Here is a 16,739-nt window from a genome sequence, read left to right as displayed (position 1 = left end):
TCACCCCCCCCCCCCCCCAACCATTGGTTGTTAACCTTGGTTGTTTTTCAGTTGTTTAACAGAAGGATGGGCAAGATTTAAAAATATGGTGTAGTTATTTTTAGTTACAGTTGTGTTTTGACCTTTTGCCAAGTATGCCTCTTCCTCCCTAATGTGGCTCTCTGTGTTCTGTCATTAGCAGGAAACATGGTGCAGTGTATGAAATGACTTTATGGAAGTAACTGCTGTAGACAGTGTTGTTCTGAATTAATGGAGGACTCAGATGACTGGCTTTGCCATGTGTCTCTCAGTTGGATGGAAGGCGTGCTGTGTCATCACATGAGTTATGTTATTAATGATGGCTCTCACGCTCCATTTCCTCAACTAACTCTCAGCATGGACGGCAGAGCTGGCGCTTTCATGTGTTTCTTTGGAACAGGAGCTGTCAGAGCACTGTTATAACAGGATAAAAGCAGGTAGATCGTTCACGCCATATGTTGAGCTCCATATTGCGCAGCTTTCTCAGCTTTTAATTAAAGTCCCATCATTTTGAAATCATTGTACAAATTCTCATGGTTAGATTTAGGGTTGAATAACCAAGTCATCCAACTACTGACTAGTCGTTTATTGAGTTTATCTACACAGCATTCTGTCTTTAGCATGCTAAATGTCACATGCACCAAGAAGTTGGTTTTTAAATTGACCCCCTTTCATTTTCATTAAAATAATATATATTTTTAATATTCTCTCTTTTTTTTTTTTCATCCATTGAAAGTCTACTCAACCAAAATGTACACGCTTCAAGTACAAAGTACAAAAAGTCATCATTAAAGTAGTGATAAATCGAGTCGTTACAGATATGTAAATATATATAGACTTACTTTCAGACTTAGATTTACATTTTTTAGTGGCAAATATTCACGGTTAGCTAAAGTCAGCTCTTATCTCAGTCAGCTGATGATGGCATATTCTGCTGGAGTCTACATATCACTGACACGCCTCCCATTCTCACACTCTTCACAGTCATTTACATTACAATCCCTCTCAGCATGTAAATTGTTGGTTCAGAAGCTCATATAAGCATTTCGGTTCTTTGTGAGCTTCTTTAGATGAGCTAAATGTGCCACAAAATGGTGCTTGTTGTATAATCGGTCTACGGACACCGAAAAAGCGAAATTGAAAAAGCGCTCTCAGTTTAAATGGAGAGGTGTGAGGGGAATGCAGAGAAAAGAGAGAAGCAATAGTTTTTTTCTGAATGTATTGCCCTTGATAACTAAGAAGCTTCCGCTCACTAAGGTTACTTGCAAAATTGCTTTTTAAACTTGTGAGCTGTTTTTATGTAATAAATAAAATTATATATATATATATATATATATATATATATATTGTTTGTTTGTTTTAACAAAAAGCATCAAGCAAGTTTAGGTTATATATAATTCATCTATAAAGTTATTTATATTATTTTATATAATGATGTTCACTATGTGAGTTATTTTGTGGGTGTATTTATTTACTACTGTGAATATACAAATTGATGATGCATTATTAAAGAGTATATATAGGTGTGTGTATAGTCTACAAATGTGTGTTTGTGTGTGTTTTTATTATTAAATGTGTGTGGCAGTCGCTGTCTAGGCCGGTGTACAGTATGCCTACAGTATGCCTCCAAGCTGAGTTTAGATTGTGAATTTCATTTGGGGATGGTGAGGTTGGTGGTTTCAAGGTTTTTCAGGAAATGATGTGGAACTGTTGCTGTGTGACACACCACAAGCCCAAAGTAATCACTGAAATCTGACTGAATTTTTTTATTTATTTATTTTTAATTTTTTTAGTAAATGCTGCATCTGAGCAACATGATGATTTTGTGGAAAGGAGGGCTGGTTTGATTTTAGGAGACCCTGTGCAGGACTAGCCTTTACATTTCTAATATGGAGCTTTTAAGCAAATCTTATATTAGTGTGCCTACAGTTATATATCACCTGTAACAGACACTGGTGAATTCCACCCGTCAAGAGGAGGTGACAAGATGGCCATTATAATGTTTGATTTGTGATGTTTGTTTACCTCTGCCTTGCAGGGATGCTCCTGGTCAGTCATTTTTGTGGATCTGGATGCTCATAACAGGAACAGACAGACTCTGTGCTCTCTCCTGCCGAGGGAGTCTCGTTCCCATGTGAGTTCTTTTGCCTGCTATGCATATACAAACTGCTGATCCATTATTAAAAGGGTCAGATCATACTTTAAGCATTTTATTTTTCTTCCCCGAGTAAAATGCGTTGCACAAATTCGAACTACTGGGTTGTGCTGTTCTGTTGTAAATAAATCTTAACCAATGATTCCTAATTGCATCTACTTCCAGAAGGACAAATAAAGTGCTTTTACTTTCGTACTGAAACAAACAGTGTCTCCCTGACATGGCTGCATCAACACTACTGCTGTTCCTGAAACCACGCCTTCTTTCTTTGCGTGCACATTTGGGCGGCATTATGCTAATATTTCCACATAGTGACGTAGATATGTGGGGGCGTGTTAGAACGAGCCGTTTTAGGTAGGTGTGGTTGACTCTTAACTTTTATAAAGAATATCTCTTTGGATTTGAGACTTTAGTCTTTGCAACTTTACAGATCTTCTTTATGCACCAAGAGCTTGTAACACTCCAAAGAGAAAGGAAAAATCGCATCATATGACCCCTTTAATATTGGTCTAGACTTCTTGAATGAAAAATATTCATAATTTAGTTTTTCAAAACCATTGTCCACCTTTGAATTGTACTACTGTGCCTGTAAGATGTCAATGTATATGCCCCCCTTGCATATGAAATGAGTAACAGTCCTTCGCCATTCCTTTGACTAAGACGTCTCTTTTTATGGGTACTTAATCATAAATGATAGAAATTCACTTTACCGTTTATTCTTTACCTAAAACTGTGCTTTGTTTTGTTTTATGTTTTTTAAAATGACGTATCCCATAATGTTACCAAAGCTGAAAAATGCTTATTTTCAATTAGCCTCCAGTTAGCAAACTAACAATGTAGTGGATTTAAAAAAGCCTAGCTAGAATATTCTACAGTATTGATCAGACATTGAGGAAGTTGGATATGATTGTGATGGGAGGGGGGGGTTGGATGCGAGGAGCGTGCCAATCTTCTGAAGCCGAGAGGGTGTTTACTTTTTCTGACTAACTTAGTACTTTTACTTTACTTTTAGTCATTTAGCAGACGCTTTTATCCAAAGCGACTTTCAAATAAGAAAAAGTAATTAAAACTAAAAGCTAAAACTCTATAAATACTATATATATATATATATATATATATATCACTAAAATTAAAATTAAACAGAATATATATACTGATTCGAAATACTAAGATAGCATCCCAGATACTAAAATAACACTGCATTTAAAATAAAATTTAAATAGGTTTATTTATTTTAATAAGCGTATATATTTGTTTAAATAAAATGTTATTAAGAACATTAATATCAACACAGATATTAATAATCTTAAAATACTGTACTTAAAATTCCTTTTTCTCCTATTCGTATTTTCAAACTATTTAAAGTGCATTAAAAATAAAATAAATAAAGAAAACACTTTCCTGTTTATCACAACAAATGGCCAAGCAAAGCGCACGACACTGACAAGGTACGCGATACAGTACGAGACCAAGCGCGATTTCAGCACGTCTCCACAGTGATCTCAATCTCAATTCTCTTCCGGTCCTCTCAGTTGCTCTCTCTCGGCTCCGTTTTAACCCATGACCTTTGACCTCAGGTCCGGTCAGACCGGCTCATTAATCCTGAGGTCAAGGGCTGGGTCTGGGTTGTTTGTTCATGTTAACCGAGTGAGTCTTGCGTCATTGGTGTGATGACACTCGATGCTGGAGGTCATTCATTCATGGTCAAAGATTTGTTTGTAGGTTTCTACCAGCATCCTGTCAACATTTCATCAAAAAATCAATAATCGCATCAATGACTTTTTCACAAGAATTAATGTAACTAGTCACATGTTTTGCAAACCTCAGGGCTCCTCAGGCATGTGTACGTTTTGGTACCATCTGTCTCCACCGGAGTGCTGATTCATCGCAGCACTGAAGTGTCCATATACACGTATATGTCCACGTATACATAGTATATGTACTAGTTTCAGTATGAAAGACATTATTGAAACTATGTTTCAAAGCATATCAAACTCTTTATTTTGTGAAAAATTCAATTTCTTGCGATAGCATCTATATAGCATCTGTGGAGAAATGTATGACATCTGATGCCCTGGATTTGTCAACTTACAGAGGGTCCTTTCCGTCCTTCACAATGTCCATTAACAGTGCATAATTCCCATTCTTCTTTGTGCTGATTTTAATGGAGAACAAAGTGATCCCTGCCAAAGAATAGGGGAATTAGCACAATTAAGCCAAATTAAGGCAGTGCATTATGCAGAAATGTTCTTCCTTTGTAAGTTGAGGGAGGTTGTTTGATTCCGTGACCTGAAGGCTTATGAATTGCATGTATTAGAACCTCTTCATGAGTCTGACTAATGTGTTATTAAAACTGCGGAGGTTAATGTAGAAAAATAGCCCATTCTCCCTTAACCCTAAGTTCCCTCGATATGTCCTGATGTAAGAGCAGTGAGTCACTGAATGTCTTATGCTAGTGCTCTTGTCATGTAGAACACAGATTCGGCCCTCCTGCAAAAACTGAAACAGAAGTGAAACAAGTAATAGGAAAGAGGAGAAATAAAAAGCGATACTTATCCTTTGCCAGTGTCCCTGCTCGGTGGAGTCGCATGGTAGAGTCGATGGTCTTTACACTCTTCGGTCTTCACACGACCACAGCCGGGACTGCTTCCGCAGTAAACTAAGCTTTTTTTTATTCGTTTAACAAAACTCAAATTGAATTCAGCTGGACACACTTTCCTGTTTATCACAACAAATGGCCAAGCAAAGCGCACGACACTGACAAGGTACGCGATACAGTACGAGACCAAACGCGATTTCAGCAGGTCTCCACAGTAAACAAAACAAGCGTTTCCTAGCAACGACAACTGCGCTAAACACTGAGACAAGAAATAAATACACCTACAAGCTGCTTTTAACTTCTGCTGATTGACTGCTTCTCACAAAGAGTATTTCTTTACACTGTTTTGCTGGCGCTTGAACACACTTTCCTGTTTATCACAACAAATGGCCAAGCAAAGCGCACGACACTGACAAGGTACGCGATACAGTACGAGACCAAGCGCGATTTCAGCACGTCTCCACAGTGATCTCAATCTCAATTCTCTTCCGGTCCTCTCAGTTGCTCTCTCTCGGCTCCGTTTTAACCCATGACCTTTGACCTCAGGTCCGGTCAGACCGGCTCATTAATCCTGAGGTCAAGGGCTGGGTCTGGGTTGTTTGTTCATGTTAACCGAGTGAGTCTTGCGTCATTGGTGTGATGACACTCGATGCTGGAGGTCATTCATTCATGGTCAAAGATTTGTTTGTAGGTTTCTACCAGCATCCTGTCAACATTTCATCAAAAAATCAATAATCGCATCAATGACTTTTTCACAAGAATTAATGTAACTAGTCACATGTTTTGCAAACCTCAGGGCTCCTCAGGCATGTGTACGTTTTGGTACCATCTGTCTCCACCGGAGTGCTGATTCATCGCAGCACTGAAGTGTCCATATACACGTATATGTCCACGTATACATAGTATATGTACTAGTTTCAGTATGAAAGACATTATTGAAACTATGTTTCAAAGCATATCAAACTCTTTATTTTGTGAAAAATTCAATTTCTTGCGATAGCATCTATATAGCATCTGTGGAGAAATGTATGACATCTGATGCCCTGGATTTGTCAACTTACAGAGGGTCCTTTCCGTCCTTCACAATGTCCATTAACAGTGCATAATTCCCATTCTTCTTTGTGCTGATTTTAATGGAGAACAAAGTGATCCCTGCCAAAGAATAGGGGAATTAGCACAATTAAGCCAAATTAAGGCAGTGCATTATGCAGAAATGTTCTTCCTTTGTAAGTTGAGGGAGGTTGTTTGATTCCGTGACCTGAAGGCTTATGAATTGCATGTATTAGAACCTCTTCATGAGTCTGACTAATGTGTTATTAAAACTGCGGAGGTTAATGTAGAAAAATAGCCCATTCTCCCTTAACCCTAAGTTCCCTCGATATGTCCTGATGTAAGAGCAGTGAGTCACTGAATGTCTTATGCTAGTGCTCTTGTCATGTAGAACACAGATTCGGCCCTCCTGCCCTGCATCAGCTACCCAGCCTTCGCCGTGGATGACGATGCTCTATATTCCCAGACTCTGGACAAGATAGTTCGTAAGCTGAAGGGCAAGTACGGCGTCAAGCGCTTCTTACGGGACGGCTATAGAACAGCCAATGAGGACAAGAACCGCAGGCACTACAAACCTGCCGAGATGAAGGTGAGTGTGGTTAGCATATTAGCTGAAATGAAAAAAGAAAAAAAGAAATTCAGTGAAAAGGAAAATGAAAAGAACCTTTCCCCCATATTCAGTTTTAGCCCTTTCATTTCAGAAACAGAGATTTAGCTATAAAGGTTAGCGACAGGTCTAATAAATGACATTCAGGCATTTTTATATGCATCTTTTAATCTGGTGCAGATTTGCCTGTTTATATCTCTCTCAGGAGAATGCGAGGGCTGTGGGTAAATCCCATTTGATTGGGTTGAACTGTGAGGATATTAACTCCAGAATTAGCCTGGGAACATGCTGCGTCTGACTTTGAAATCTGAAAGGGGGAGATTTAACCAGCAGCAAATCATCACATCAGCTGTCGGAGATGACCACCCAACCTTTAAACGAACCCGCAAGTAGAGGGAAATGAGAAGTAAAAGAAGAAAAGGACTCTTAGTAGGGCCAATGCCCTATCAATACATCTGCCTGATTGCTTCATCCACCCCTATCAAGAAAATGCCATGTTACTCTCATGCGTTTTAGACTGTACCAAGCTAATCCTTTGTGCACACTATCGTTCAATAGTTTGGGGTCAGTATTTATTGATTTTTTTTATTATTATTTAATACATATAATACTAAATATTAATACTTATAATACTAATATTCAGGGGTGTATTAAACATTTACATTTATGTTGTTACAAAAATGTTTTATTTTAGATAAATGCTGTTTGTTTTTACTTTATATTCATAAAAAAATCCTTTGATGAAAATGTATCACCGTTTTTGCAAAAATATTAAGCAGCTGTTTTCAGCATTGATAATAATAGGAAATGACATACTGAACATACTGATACAAAATGACATACAAAACATACTGGTAAAAAATATATAGCCTGAATCGCTTTGGATAAAAGCGTCTGCTAAATGCATAAATTAAATTCAAATTAAATTATAGATGTTTCTTTAGCACCAAATCAGCATATTAGAATGATTTGTGAAGGATCATGTTACACCGAAGACTGGAGTAATGGCTGCTGAAAATTCAGCTTTGTCATCACAGGAATAATTACATTTTGAAATATTTTCAGATAAAGTTATTTAACGGTTATTTTAAATTGTGATAATATTTCACAGTATTATTATTTGTACTTTATTTTTGATAAAATTATATCCTTAGAGGAAAGAGACTTTTTACAACATTAAAAAACGTACAGACCTCAAACCTGTTGTTCTTTGTTCTTTTAAATAGAATAGTAGTGAAAGTGGTCTCAGGTTTGCTGGTCTTAGCTGATGATCTCCCAGCCTGGCCAGCTGAGAAGTGCTCAAAACCTCTCTAAAACCAGTCAAGAGACCAGCCTGATATAGGCTGGTTTGGATGTGTTTTTTTTTTGTTTTTTTTTCAGGACTGGTACCACGTTAATGGAACAGTATTTTTGTTAGTGTGAAAGTCTTTTTCTTATAGGCGGAAAGCAGTCCACGTAATGTCATTATTTTATGTTTTTTTTTTTTTTTAAGGATACAGGAAATTATTGTATTATGAATTATGTTCTTGATATCTTTGTGTTATCAGCCTGTCATGCTCAGACAAATACAAACTCTTCTGCGTGGTTGGAGTTTCCATTCTGTTGAACCCGTAACTAAGTTTTGATGGCAAAGGATTTCAAGCCTGAATGTCTCATATTGACTTAATGTCCTGTGGTGAATGATATAGTCTCACTAAGTAATTGTGGTAAGTGAAGCCAAAGACTCATGAGACTCCTTCTGTTTACTGAGAGTAGGCTTCAATGTCTGCTCTATCCGCCCAGGAGACATTTATTTAATATGTCTGCCTCATAGAGCCCCCCTCCATCTCACTCTCTTCTCTGACTACACTTCTTTGTCTCTCTCTCTCTTTTTCTCTGGGTGGTTATAGAAACTGATATTAAGGAGAAAAAAGAACAAAAAGTGGATTTTATATTTAGTCTTTCAGGGTTTGATATAAGCCTGTTGGCGCAACCAATGTTAAGAAACCACTTATAGTCTTGAAAAATGGTCCTTTGGATCAAATTATTTTTCGTTGTTAGTTAGAGAGTAGATTAATTTAGTTATTTCCTCTCCGTTTTAGAAGTTGGCTATACAAGTACCCCATTTCTGTCCTGAAACAGTTTATGTGTGATATGCCAATGATGCGAGACCAGTCCAATTAACAGCCTTTATTTCATTACATCCTAATCTCGCGCTCTTATCTCCTAATGCCACAGCGATTGTCTTCCGAGATTGCTAGCGGAGATAGAGAAGTCTTAATTACATTTGGGAAAGGTTGAAAAACATTTTGTTCCCTGTCAGCCATCAAAGTGTGCTTTAGATTTTGTACCTCTTAAGCAGCTCACAAGATTTCTTTTCCTGAAGACAGATCATTTGAATTGAGGTTGTCATATAATTGGCAGCGATGAAAAGAGGATCGGGGAATTGTATTACGAACGTTTCATGTCATGAATAGCGAGAATATTGTGAATGCATGAGCTTATAAGCTTCATAAGTTTGAACTGCAGCTTGGAAAGTGGGTTGCTAAATGCGGTATGATTGCGTGCAATAAAACAACAGATCAGAATGCACCATGAGCACAAACAGGCCCACACAAAATGGTTTGTGTTAATCTCTATGTATTTGGTTAGATATTGATACAAATGTTTCTGATGGATTACTCCATTGGTAAACTCAATCTGCCCACACATGTGCACATGTAGCCCTAATTTCAAATCCTGTTTGAGAAGAAATCATCTCTCTGTTTTTTCCAGAGCATCTGAAGGCACTTAAATGTAGACTTATGCTTTCAAGTGAATGTGATAAAACAAGCAGCAGTCACATCGTTTGAATTAATCATTGCTTTTTCACACTCACAAACCATCTCTACATCTGAGTTGATTTTAATTTCAAACCCAAGTGATTCATGGCCCAGCTCTAGGGAAGGAGAGACGGAGCACTATGGCTTTTTAATGGAGTTTCTGCTTGACTGCTATACTTTACTTCAACATAATTGTTTTCTGTCTTCCTGAACTGTCGTAACTGGAAAACAGAGGTTGTCTGGCATTTCCTCTTAATGATTTGAAGGGCTTCCATTTTATGTACTGTATGTGTATTTTGCTGCAGGTAACATATATTGCTGTAAGTCAGTCAAAGTACAGGTTGTGTGGCTCTCAAACTGTACTAATCGTTTGAACATGTCGGGGTTTTTTTTTTTGGCTCATTTAATTTTTAACAACCATATTGCAAATCTTGTTCAGTAAACAATAATACATTTGAAGAGTTATGATCATTGAATGATGTTTATGTTGTGCATGGTGCCTTATTCTCTGCCCTGTGATGTTTTTCAGCTCTTTGACGGGATTGAGTGCGAGTTTCCTCTTTTTTTCATCTATATGATGATTGATGGTAAGATTCATGAATATTAACTTGTAGGCTCTTCTATAATATAATGTAATGTAATATAATAATATAGTGCACATAATAGCAGTTTATGTGTTTGACTGTAAAAACACTATTCTGTTAAATTTAAAGTAAAAAAATGGCAGCTGTGATTGCCAGAAATTGCATATCGGTGCCTGTATATTTTGCAGTTTATAAATGGATATTATATGTCATTAAAGGTGCACTAAGTGATTTTTTGCCAAACGATGTTGATATTTGAAAGCACCAGAACAAGCACGCAGCATATTCAAGCAAAAGCCAACACAGAATAGTTGTGTGAAAAAGCAAAATCAACATAACTCCCCTATCAAGTAGAAACAAAGCAACCTCAGCGTCCGATTCCAGGCCTTCCCGCTCCTTGAGTTCTCTCCACTGCGGGAAAGCGGCTCCAAAATTTGATCGTAACCCTTCTTTAATGTACTGTTCCTCTGAAATTTTCGTCTTTTTTTTTTATCTGCCATTTTTCGCTATCTATAGTCGATCTGCTAATATCCGTCCTGTGCACTCACTGAGCGCTCTCTTCTCCCTATCATTACTAGACACGCCCCTTACTGCTGATTGGCAGAAAGTTTGTTTTGGGACTTGGTCCGACACTGTGGTCAAAAGCCTTTTTCAAATATTGCTTAGTGCACCTGTAAGTGATGTGATACTAATTTACCAGTTTACCTGAAGCATCAAAATATGTTTTTACATAAAATGTACTGTTAACCACAAGAATAAAATACAAAAATAAGAAACAACAAAACTATTTATGTAAAATATAATTGTGGGATTTACCTTTAACTGCTTTAACAATAAATCATACTGTAATTCATAGTTTTCACTTCCATAAACCATGAATTTGACAGTATTTTACAAAATTCTATATAATGCGATGTTAAACCATTTACAAATTTTCACTGAATGTGGTAACAATTTTTTTTACTGTAGCATTTTACAGTACTTTTCTTGTAAAAATTACAAACATTTTTTACAGTGTTGCATATAAATGCTGAGCTTGCTGAAATCAGGGCCACTTGTATAAACGTCCCATCAGTATTACCTGGAGGATGGGGATGTAGAGTTCTATAATTTCCCTTTTGTTGACCTTTTGTTCAGGTGTGTTTAGGGGAAATCCTGCTCAAGTCAAAGAGTACCAGGAACTGCTAGAGGCTGTCATCTTCCAGTCCTCTGAGGGTAACTTGCGGACACACACATGCATATGCATCTTTTTGGACAAACTGTCAACGCTTGTCATGTTGTGATATACTCTGCTTGCCAGCCAGTGTCCTCCAGCCCCTGCCAATGACTGTTATTTTCCCATTACTCTTTATTAGAGTGGTCCTTTCGTATTCATCTCTCCCTGGCTGCGTGATTTCCTCAGACACGTCTCTGTCAAGTGCACAACAGAGGAGATGCTCATTATTTAAACAGACCGGTCGTTTCCCCACAGACAAACAAAACATGCTGTCTGACAGTCCTTCAGACCACAACTCTTTAGAAGTACAACGGCAATAAGCAACTTAATAACTAGTTCAGCTCTTTTCGTTTGCTTGCAGAGAGCCTCACCAATACAGAGGAGAGCTCAGCTTAGTTAACTAAATTATGCTTGACAGAGAAAAGGTGAAATTGCGGCTAGGCAGCCTGATTGCTGCTTTTTTTGTAGGGTTTTTATCTCTTCATCATTTTTACATTGATATTTGTAATTTTTTTGAATAAATATCAATTTTTTAATTGATATTTATTCATTGGCGATATCCAAATAACAGCACTGACATCCAACAACATAAGCAGTAACATTAGTTACATTTTAAAGAAATTTCGCACACTTCAAGTTGTACTGCTATTGACCTGAGTATCATGTGTTTTAAATTACATGTAAAATTTAACCACTTAGTTAATTTATTCTTTTGCGAACAAAAATAGTTCGAAAAGCGCTATACCTGTTACTATACAGGACTGTTCAAAAGTAATGCTTAGCAAGGCTGCATTAATTTGTTAAAAAATGCAGTAAAAACAGTAATATTTTTGCAGTTTAAAATAATTGTTTGCTATATGATTATATTTTAAAATGTATTTTAGCCCCGTGATGACAGAGCTGAATTTTCAGCTGCCATTACTCCTGTTTTCAGTCTCACATGATTCTTCAGAAATCATTCTAGTATGCTGGTTAGGTGCTGAAACACTCTGGAACTCTCAAAATTTTGTCTAATTTGATTCTCCGCAGGCCATGTCGTTATTCCCAAGTATTACTACGTGCCGGCAGACTTTGTAGAGGCTGAACAGAAGAATCACGGCAGCCAGAAGCGCTTTCCCAGCAACTCGGGGCGTGATGGGATGCTGTTCCTCTGGGGACAAGCCCTCTATAACATCGCTAAGCTTCTGGGTGAGTTTCAGATCCATCCAGAGCCCAGGGGTCAAGGCTGCTTCACAGATACGCAGTAAAAGAGTGCAGTGACTTTATGCTATTTACTTACATTCCTCAAAAGGAAAGAGACCCAAAACCACTGCAGTCTCTCTGAGAAAATAGTTTATAAATGAAACTTAAATAATGGGATCGTATTAATGGAGGTCAACAAATCATGTTTTATGAATCACAGTGATTGTGTGGAAAAAAATGTTATCATTATTTGTTTACCTTCATGTCCTTTCAAGCTGATATGATTTTCTTTTTCTTTGGAGTGCAAAAGGTGATATTTTTCAAACTACTTCTTTTCCATACAGCGAAAGAGGAGGCTGGTGCTTTCAAAAAGGACAAGAAAACAACATAAAAGCGACTTATGCACTATTTTTTTAAGAGGAATGAGGAACGTGCCACATCTAGTTTGATTTTCAGCAAATATCAAATTCTAAGTCTAATAATTATTCTTATTAAGTATAAACATGATTTCCCCCCTCAAAATATATATTTTTTCAGCAATGTTATTACCATGCTGCACACCCAGAATTATTCATATTGTAGACAGTGATTCATGTGTGTGCGCTGCAGTAAAATCCAGACCAGCAGAGCATTAGTAATCTGTGAAAAGGGCTTGTTTTTCAAATCGAAAACCTTGCCTGGGTTAAGAATGCAGAGATTTAGTTTAAAGCTCATGTGAACTGAACAGTAATTCTTGTTCTCTGTTTGCTGTTCAGTGGATGGTTTGATCAGGCCAAAGGACATCGACCCCATCCATCGCTATGTGCCACGGCAGGATCAGAGGAACGTCAGCATGCGATACTCCAATCAAGTGAGCTGCATCCCGTCTCTTTTTAGCCAACTACACGAATACTAAAATGTATCCTGTAAACACACGTGTGAATGGCCGGTGTGTTTAATCTCTATCCGAGCGTCATGCTTAATTTGTTGCAGGATTTAGCAGAAGCCCTGATACATCTCTGTATCAATCCCCTACAGCTGACTTGTTTTGCAGATCCATTCCTTGCGGATCTGTTATTGCTGAGACAGACCACACTGTTCTTGATAAGAAAAACCTACGGACACCTGCTGTTTCATAGCTAGCACAGAGCTCCCTCATCTGTCCCTATAGACAGTCTGCAGTGTCACTTTGATACAGCATCTGCTCATTACAGTGTTGGAATTGTGTCAGAGCTCTGGCAAAAAGTGGAACAGGGGTTGAAAAATGCACATGCAAATTTAAATTTCCATCACTGTAGACTATCTAGTAAAAATCATGCAATTAAAACTTTATTAAAACACAACTCTGCTGCTAAAACTGGAGATAATTATGTATAGTAAGTATACACTGCCGTTCCAAAGTTTGAAAACTTTTATTCAGCAAGGATATTAAATTGAACAAATGTGACCGTAAAATGATTTATAATAATAGATGATTTCTATTTCAAATAAATACTATTCTGTTGAACTTTCTATCCATCAAAGAGTCCTCAAAAAAATGTGTCATGGTTTCCACAAACATATTCAGCAGCACAGCTGTTTTCAACATTGATAATAATCAGAAATGTTTCTTGAGCAGCAAATCATCATATTAGAATGATTTCTGAAGGATCATGTGGCAAATTGAAAAAATTCAGATTTGCAATCACAAGAATAAATTATACTTTAAAATATATTACAATTTTATTAAAATATATTAGCATAAAAGTTATTTTAAATATTAATAATATTTAACAATATTACTGTATTACAGTATTTTTGCTAAAATAAATGCAGCCTTGCTGAGCATAAGATTTAAAAAATCTTACCAAGCCAAACTTTTGAACGGTAGTGTATGAACTATCATCAATGAAGATTTGTAATTTAACTTTTTTTAATGTGAATCTGTGGTGTACTGTTAGTCCTTTTCTGTAAATCTCTCACTTATTTTTGCTCCATGTGTGTAAGATTTGAGATTTCACGTGTCTTTAGCTGTTGGGAAGCTGCTTGTCAGCAGTCTTGTAACAGTGAAGGAGTGTTTATCGTAGACTGTAAATGTAATATAGGGCTAGCTACTGAATGCAGATTTCAAGTATGTAAGGATGTGGGGAGCCATCAGAAATGTCACTTCCTGTCAAGAGCTCTGACTCTAGATCTGACACTTCTATTAAAGCGAGCATGGTGACTCATGCATGCAATAAAAGCTAACAAGGAGGTTGAGATTAGTGCTGAGTGAGCTTCGTTAACATGCATATATATATATATCTCCACACAGTATAATAAACAGCAGATTATTAGTAACAAGCCGAAATATTTACCTTAATATCCACACTATTTTTCAGCACAGAAGTCGTAAACAATTTCCTGTGAATGTGCGAGTTTTCCAATTTCCTAGCCACTATAGGTAAATAACTAAAAGAATAACAAAGTGCGGTAAATTATTTGCACAAAACCCAGAGTGAGTATGATTATGATAATAAATTAAAGTACTATGACAACAAATACAAGTTTGTAACATTAAACAGCATAACAGGCTGTTTTTTTTTTCCAATGCTAAAAAAGTGGAAGCGTCTTACAACAACAACCTTGCACAATCAAGTTAAAAATGGCCACACACATTTATGTGGATATCTTTTAAAGCATTTTAATATCTGAAAAATGCCATTTGACATTTGATGATTTAAATTAAATATTGAATCCAAGTTATTTTAACCATTCAAAAAACAAAACAAAACAAAAACAAAAACGATAGTTGGAACTGATTCACATACATGAATTTTAAAATAAATATTGCACAATTTTATATTAGCGTTTTACAGTGTGTAACACGGTTCGTAGTCACGGGAAGAAGGAGGCAGGAACCGGCGAACATTTAAACAAAACTTTAATAATAAAATAAACACAAAACAGAACAAACAGAAATAAAACACAAAATAAAATCCAGGCCTGGTCCTCTCTCGTCCACCACTGTCGTCACTCCTCCTTTTATCCTTCCGGAGCTCCTCTGTGGGACTCAAGACCGGTGAGTGGCGCAGGTGCATTAGCATGTACTCCACCGGCCTTGCTCCGTTCCCACGGCTCTCGGCCCCAGGCAGCAGTATTTTGATTGCATTTATTTCATAAGCAACAAAAAAATGCAAATGCAATACCTACCTACTACAAGATCTGTGAATTGTGAGGTGTAACAGCTGTTCTCTCATTCCTCCCCCAACTGCAGCCGCCTTCTCTCATCTACTTTCAAGGCGAGACACTTGACACCTCAAAAGAACGTACCTTCATACCATGAAACCAGACTTGGTCTTCAGGAAACTTGTATTGAATATTGTCTCAATATTCAGAATGTTGCTTTTCTGCCAGCAAAATCATCCCGAGTAACCCCAGCCCTAGTTGAGATGTAGCGGTAATTTTACTGATATTGGCTTGGGAGCGCAAGTTTGTCTAATCAGAGGCAGTGAGGGGCAGGCGGCTGTTTTATTCATGAGTTTTGCACCGCTGCATGGGAAACTGGGAGGAGCCCTGCTGCTTTGAAGGAGGGCACTACATATTGCACAGTAATGCGTGGCGTGCTTGTCTCTTCACTTTTGCATCAAAGGCTGCACTGACTGAAGGGCATGTTGCTGTGGCTGTGCTGTTTGTTTGCGTGGTGTGTTCGTGTAGTAGTGTGTGTTTGTGGATGGATTTAGCCATATGATGTGTCAGTTTATGTTTGTTTATGTATTACAGCCTGTCTTTGAGCATCTTTCTGTAATATTTATGTGAGTACTCATGCACTACCTGATTAAATATGACTGCATTTATGCATTGGTTGTTCTCAGCTTACACTTGTCCTCCTAACATCTCCCATACTTTGTCCTCCGTATGAAGGCAGATCTTCATTTTGAACCATGTCCTTGCTCAGAGATTAGACAGGCCTTTTTTCCTGATTGATGGATGTACCCCATTTCAACAAATCACAGATGGAGCTCAGTTTAAATTTAGAAATGATTGTTCAGCAGAGCAGCCAAGGTACAGGAAGCAGCCTCATCTTTTTGCCTTTAAACACCGAGAACAGCTTTTGAAATGCTTCCCTCGCTCACATACACAAGCTTAGGGAAAGAGGCCTTTTTGCAGTTACTTAGCTTTGCAGACGCTATATTTCTCTGATTCATATTTAATTTGATGCATTAAGATAAATGTATTCCAACAGAACACGACCCCATTGTTTTTGTTGGCTGTGCTCAACGACTGTATCTTTTAATTTGAAAACACAGGATGTTCCTGCAGTACGTCTGATAGGAAGTGATTGTTTGGGGATTGAGTAGAGGACTATGGGGATTGGACACAACTCGTTCCACATGAAATCTCCTGTCTGCATGTCTTTTTCTCTGGGCTGAGTCACTTCATGTCACATGCCGTATGGCCACTGATATCTCTTCACCGTTTGTGGTGAAGAGATATCAGTGGCCATACGGCATGTGACATGTACACAGATGTCAATTACAAAACAAAGCATATCTATCTATCTATCTATCTATCTATCTATCTATCTAT

General features: G+C 37.5%; 1 protein-coding gene across 3 annotated transcripts in view; it reads left to right on the top strand.

The window, feature by feature from the left end:
* Positions 1 to 16,739, top strand: part of LOC107701237 (phosphorylase kinase, beta) — a 77,638-nt gene that overhangs the window by 25,910 nt on the left and 34,989 nt on the right. For all 3 annotated transcript variants that reach the window (XM_016503199.1, XM_016503200.1, XM_016503198.1), the window contains 6 exons: positions 2,057 to 2,152; positions 6,214 to 6,411; positions 9,760 to 9,817; positions 10,952 to 11,029; positions 12,060 to 12,218; positions 12,968 to 13,062. In XM_016503199.1, coding sequence (XP_016358685.1) covers positions 2,057 to 2,152; positions 6,214 to 6,411; positions 9,760 to 9,817; positions 10,952 to 11,029; positions 12,060 to 12,218; positions 12,968 to 13,062 — 684 coding nt within the window. The remainder of the gene's footprint in view (positions 1 to 2,056; positions 2,153 to 6,213; positions 6,412 to 9,759; positions 9,818 to 10,951; positions 11,030 to 12,059; positions 12,219 to 12,967; positions 13,063 to 16,739) is intronic.

The sequence above is a fragment of the Sinocyclocheilus anshuiensis genome, unplaced genomic scaffold, assembly GCF_001515605.1.
Source record: "Sinocyclocheilus anshuiensis isolate Anshui unplaced genomic scaffold, SAMN03320099.WGS_v1.1 scaffold1966, whole genome shotgun sequence".
Taxonomy (NCBI): Eukaryota; Metazoa; Chordata; class Actinopteri; order Cypriniformes; family Cyprinidae; genus Sinocyclocheilus; species Sinocyclocheilus anshuiensis.
This window is presented reverse-complemented; position numbering and strand designations above follow the sequence as displayed.